Source organism: Eurypyga helias, unplaced genomic scaffold (assembly GCF_000690775.1).
Source record: "Eurypyga helias isolate BGI_N326 unplaced genomic scaffold, ASM69077v1 scaffold35702, whole genome shotgun sequence".
In the NCBI taxonomy this organism is placed as follows: Eukaryota; Metazoa; Chordata; class Aves; order Eurypygiformes; family Eurypygidae; genus Eurypyga; species Eurypyga helias.
The window spans coordinates 5,948-11,783 of NW_010237172.1; the positions used below are offsets into that span (position 1 = coordinate 5,948).

Genomic DNA, 5,836 nt, shown 5'->3' on the forward strand with positions numbered 1-5,836 from the left:
GAGAATCCATCTGAAATCGAGAAAACAGGGTTTAAAACCTGCTGGTTTAGTAGTGGCCAATATGGACTCTGCCTAAGTGATATTCCAAAGCACTCCGGTGGTGATAGTATTGCTCACAGTGTCAGTCTGCTTCCCCGTTACCGTACATCCTCCTTCAGCGGCGAACGCACTCGGCGCAGCCACCCACTGAAACCCTGACTGAATGAGGTTCAATATCTTGTCCGAGGTCCCTGTTTCTCAAGTGAAACGTACGTCTAAACTCCAAAGCGAAAACGTCAATCCCTTTTCAGGAAGCTAAGGCACGAACGAAGTAGTAAGGATTCTGGCTATGCGCTAAGAAACGGGTGTCGGCAGCGTGTCCGCTGCGGTTTCTATTTTTAATCAAGTCTAATCGGCAACCGAGACTGACGGACAGTCACTACGGATTGGGAATTTGCGTGCCAGAGGCTGCCCAGGATGGGCAGTGCCGCCTGGCCACGGGATGCCCAGCGCTCCCAACTTTCCTCTGCCGCGGGGGGAGCTGCAGATGCTCGGCCCCGGCCCACTGGAGGAATGAGGTCCGTTTAGCTTCACCGCAGATTGACTTAAAGGATTAAGAACAAACCCGAATTCTTCCCAGCTGCGTTATGGTTGCTGATTTAGACTCGAGTTACATTCGGTTGCATTGACCTTGTGCTCTGTTCATCTCTGTTTTTCCTTCCTTTAGAAAGGTGATGAGAAAAAAAAGCAATATTGAACAAATCATTCACCTAAAGATGTAAGTAAGCGAGCAATCTGTTTCACAGAAACCAGAGGAAGCAGTCATGAAGCAGAGCTAAAAGCCCACTTTGAGATAACGTGCTCCTAAACCCAAAATCTAGGAGTAGTTTGCAGAATTTCATAAGGTATTTTCCTTATTAATACATCCTTATTTTAATGCCTTTGGAACAGGAACGCATTTATAAAAATGTTATCTTTCAGTAATAAAATTTAAATACACATATGTATAAAATAGCAAAACTACACCTGCATATTGCTCCTAGAATTTAAAAAAAGAAAAAAAGTAGGAGCTACTGATAAAACTTCCGGAGCGTGAGCTCCTGAAATGGGAGCAACTTGTTGTTTCTGTGAAGTGTATCTAGTTTAACCACTTAAAACCTTGTATGAGTCCTCATTACTGTCTGAGAGATGTACGTGATCTCTATTTTTTAATTCCTTGTACAAAAATGACAAGGAAGAGAATGCTATTGTTGAATTGCAGCAAATCGAGTTTGCCCTCACGCATCACAGGGTTGGGTGGGGTTTTTTATTTTTTTTTTTTCCTCTTTTGGTTATTAGGGGTTGGGGAATAGAATATATTGCATTAGGTAAAAGTGGTGTAAGCAATATGCTTTTACTTCACTCCTAAGAGTCCTGTCTTTACATCTTGGCGATGGGCAAAACATCCCTAACCAAGTACCCAGGTGTAGAAAGTGTGATTAAACATCTAACTTGTTGCTTAGGAGGACATAACACACCATGTAACACGACTGAAAAGATAATTTCAATTAAAAAAAAAAAAGAAAACAAAACAAAACAAAACCTGGCAAATTTACATTCACTCTCTGACTGCACACTAGTTTTGAACCGAAAATAGGTAACACACTTTCTGGCTGGACTTGATCCACCCTTTGGCGGTGGCAGCTGGGAGAAGCCTGATGCCTACAAATGTGAATAGGCTACTGGAAGATTCCTATGCAGTACTCTTTCTATGCTACTGAAGAGAAAAAACCCAGCACGTTAAGAAGTAAAACAAAAACTGCGACAAAATATTCTGCATTACTAAATTACAATGCTTTTATATTTCAAGATCAGCGATGAATTCTGCCTGTTTCCCTCTACCAGAGTGATGAAAGCACAACACAGTTCCAAATTCAACTTGAAACTTTTGTCATTTAGGCAAGCAGAGATTCTCTGTTGAAATTCTGTTCAGACGTGATTTTAGAGAATTAACCTAAATTTTGTTTTCTTCCGTTATCCGTAACAGGCCACAGAAATTTAAGCCAGAAAATGGCAAAATTCTTAACACCTTTTTACAATGACTTCAATACAAGTCAAATTGCTATATATATGTACATGTGTATATATGGACTTCTATATATACACACACAAGTTTTCAGAAAAATCTGAATTCTGTATTTATTTAAAAAATTTAGATTTGTCATTATGGAACAGATCAGATGTGTCACCATTTGGGAAGAGGATTTGTTTGGAAAGGGACTGGAGAATTTTTTTTTTTCCCCCAAATCTTCAGGAGCTTTTCCAATACACATTTTCGCTGGATTCTTTGCAAATACCAAAATACTTTAAAAGGCAAAAGTGGTAGTTCTACCACTGACATCAATAAAACAGAATAGCTGGTACAATTGAGAAAGTTTTAAAAAAGGGATGAGCGTTGAGAGCTTGCTTGGGATGACTTTCTACTGAACATTTTACATGTGTCAATTGGCAGTGAAAATGAAAACAACACGAGACTGTTTTGTCTTTTTTTAAAAAAAAACCCAAAACAACAACAAAGTAAACACAGCTGAGAATAAACACTTTCAAAACATTTTTAAAAAGTTAATTTAAATTTCTTACTGGCTTCATGAGATTGGTACTGTACAAAAGCAGAGGATTTATAACGTCTTATAGTAGGCACTAAGTTAAAAATGGTCACCTAAGGCATTTCTACAAATAGACAGTAACAAGCCAGCTTTGTACATCCTACTGGAAAGCTTGATGAAATCGTGGTAGGGTGGTGGTTGTGCTTAGACTGCTTGTGAATGCTGCTGACAACGAGTGCAGAGACCCAAGACCTATACTATTGCTAGGATCTTGTGGATCCTGGGTTTGGGGTGGAAGTTGAGTCATAGAAGAATGTGCCTCCTCTTGCGTATAACTCATTCCGAGGTTTCCCACTGAAACAGAGGGGTTATAGGGAGGGCCATTTACAGGTATGAAGTTGAAGAGCTGAGAGAAGTCCAATGATGGGGTGTTTAGAGGTTCGCTAATAGGAACGGAGCCCTTGGAAAGGGAAACCTCCCCAGACCCATCATCTAGTGGCCCGACTTGTGGATCCAGCCCTAGTTTTGATGAAGACGCTTGAGAATCCTGGGATGAAGAAGGCATACCACTTTGCAACTCCATTAAGTAACTTTCGATTTCCCCTTTCAATGGCTGTTCTTTTTCAGGCATAGAAATTGCATATGAGGTAGTACCGAGCGGATATTTCAACGATAGCTGGTGAGAAGGGTGGACAGACTCCATATCTATTGGACAAGGCATTCCCAATGGTAACGATGTGGCAACCATTTGGTGTGCGGATGCAGAACTCTGCATGGACTGAATCTGAGTGTTGTAGAGATTTAATTGCAAAGTGTTTGTAAATGGCTTTGATGTCAGTTCACTGGAAGGTAAAGACATCACTGGAAGCAGCTCATCCTTAATAGGCACAGAAACATTGCAGGTAAAGGGATCTAGAAGGTCCATTGGCTCTGTTTTGACCTTCAAAAGTTCTTGGTTGTGACTTTTCTTCATGTGGCGCGTGAGGTGATCCTTCCGCCCAAATCTCTGTGCACAATACTGACAGAGGAAGTCCTTTCTTCCAGTGTGCACTACCATGTGTCTACGGACATCCTTTCGGGTGTAGAACCGACGATCACAGTGTTCACACTGGTGTTTTTTCTCCTTCACTCCACCCGATGACTTGCCTGCGTGAGTTTTTAGGTGCTCCAGCAGCACTCCTGTGCTTTCAAAAGTCTGCAAACATACCTTACAGGTGAGGTCACCGCTTGTTGCAGCATGCAAAGCCAGGTGACGTTTGAACCCGAGCTTGGTATTGTAGTTCTTTCCACATTCTTCACACTTAAAGGCCTCTTTGTTGGGATTGTGTGTATGTAGGTGATTCTTTAGGTGATCTTTTCGGTGAAACATTTTCTCACAATAATTACACTTGTGGGTTTTCTCAGGAGAATGAGTAGCCATATGCCTTTAAACACAGATATATTCTGTAAGTAATTATTTTGATCAAAAAACACACGTGCTCATTTTTTTTTTTAATGGCAGCTAAATACTACACTAAGGGCTGCTTTGCAACAGAACCTTTTAACTGAAAGCATGACACTACAAAGACAGTTCGACAAATTTAAAGATAGCAAAACGCGAGCCATTTCTCTTAAATCGACACTTAGTTTTGGTGGGTTTTAGCTACTGTAACAAGGGTATACGGGCAAGTATGAAAGTACTCGTGTAAAAGTCCATAGCCAAAAAATTTTCAGTCCATACTCTTTTTTTTTTTCTCGTGACAATACCTTATACAAATGAAAATTCTACGCTCATTTAAAGAAAAAAAACCAAAACCAAAACAAAACAACAAACAAACAAACAGAAAACAAATTATGAAACAAAATCAAAGACATTAGCTTGCAAACTTAGGTAATTTAGAATGCTAGAAACAATCCAATGGCTACTTTAATTAACACATCCTCTCTGCAATCAGCTGAAGGCGTACACAAATATATACTTTTACACGGCTTAACACGGCCAACATAAAATAGATAATATAATCTGAAAGATAAATAGAGTTTAATACCTTAGTAATTTGTACTTAGAAACAAAGGCCTTGGTGCAGTCTTGTTGTGTGCACTTGTAGGGCCTCTCTCCTGTGTGAGAGTATGAGTGAACCTTTAATTTCTCAACACTGTTAAAGGCCTTGTCACACAGTTGGCAAGGAAAGTTTTTTCTTGGTTTGGTTTCACCACGCTTACGTTTCCCTGAAGGGACTTTCTGGGTATCTCTTACTTCTGACAAATCACCAGGAATGACAGTGGCCATCGCAGCCTAAACCAGGCCTTCTTGTTGGACACTTGGGAATTGCCCAACTCCACTAAATGATTTAGCTTTAGATGGCTTCTCAAGTTTCATGTGGTCGTAAAAGAAAGCAAAAGGGGACTGGAAAAAAAAAATAAGAAACAACTAGTTTGTAACTAAACTTAGATTTTGAAGTTTACTTGCTATGTGATGCTTCTGAATAAAACTTAAAATTAGGTTCAGCTGGTCTAATGTAATACCTGTAGGTTTCTTTACACTATTTGCTGCAACTCTTAAATTGCATTGCTCAGGATGAACAGATCCACATATGCCCTGAAATCACACCTCACAACTTTCCCCTCCAGCACTGATGGAGAACAGCAAAGTTTCGGGAGGCATCAGGCAAAGAGCCTACCTACCCCAACAGCTTTTGGCAGCTTCGGATTTCAAAGGGATTAAAGCCGCGCCTGTGGTGTTTGCACAGACACACGCACACACACGCACAGTTATCCAAGTGAAAATCTGTGAGCTTCGAAAAGGTTGAAAACCTGCGTGAAAAGCAGCGACACCCATGCTGACAGTCTGGGGGGGAGCAGAGCTCACGCTCTGGGGTGCACCTCCTCGTCGTGATTACCGCACATCTCTGCATCTACTCGAGTAAAACGCACACGCTGCCAGTGATTGCTAACGGCAGGTGAAACTCTCCTGTAAACTTACCCTCTGCTAACAGAGGCTTGACGTATTAACAACAGAAACCCCACGGATTAGGGATAGATGACATAGATCAGGGTTTTGGCAGCCCAGCGCTGGAGACCCCCACCCTCCTCACACTACCCTCCAGGACGTAGGGGCTGTAAGTGTTGAGATTTAGGCTAGCTCGGGTTGGAGGCTCTTAGTTGTGCAGGGGCATCGCAAACTGCGAACTGAACCAGAGGCTTTCAGCTACAGGAAGTGCACGATGCTCGTGTCTGACCTGCGGGTGAACATCTTTGAATTCGGCATCTGGTAACATATAGTAGCAACTGGG

The 5,836-nt window shown here is 41.4% G+C and overlaps 1 protein-coding gene across 1 annotated transcript; it reads right to left on the bottom strand.

Annotated features, from left to right (window-relative positions):
* Positions 1–1,997: 1,997 nt before the first annotated feature.
* Positions 1,998–4,953, bottom strand: PLAG1 (pleiomorphic adenoma gene 1). Its single transcript, XM_010147367.1, has 2 exons — positions 4,592–4,953; positions 1,998–3,988 (listed from the first exon to the last, which is right to left on the bottom strand). Exons 1-2 carry the CDS (start codon positions 4,831–4,833, stop codon positions 2,725–2,727), a joined length of 1,506 nt encoding a protein of 501 aa, XP_010145669.1. The 5' UTR covers positions 4,834–4,953; the 3' UTR covers positions 1,998–2,724.
* Between the last annotated feature and the right edge of the window lie 883 nt (positions 4,954–5,836).

Excerpts from the sequence above, each read along its gene's own strand:
- PLAG1 (XM_010147367.1), bottom strand. The coding sequence starts at position 4,833 with ATGGCCACTGTCATTCCTGGTGATTTGTCAGAAGTAAGAGATACCCAG. Across the intron at positions 3,989-4,591 it reads TCTAAGTACAAATTACTAAG|GCATATGGCTACTCATTCTC; the intron begins GTATTAAACTCT and ends CTGTGTTTAAAG.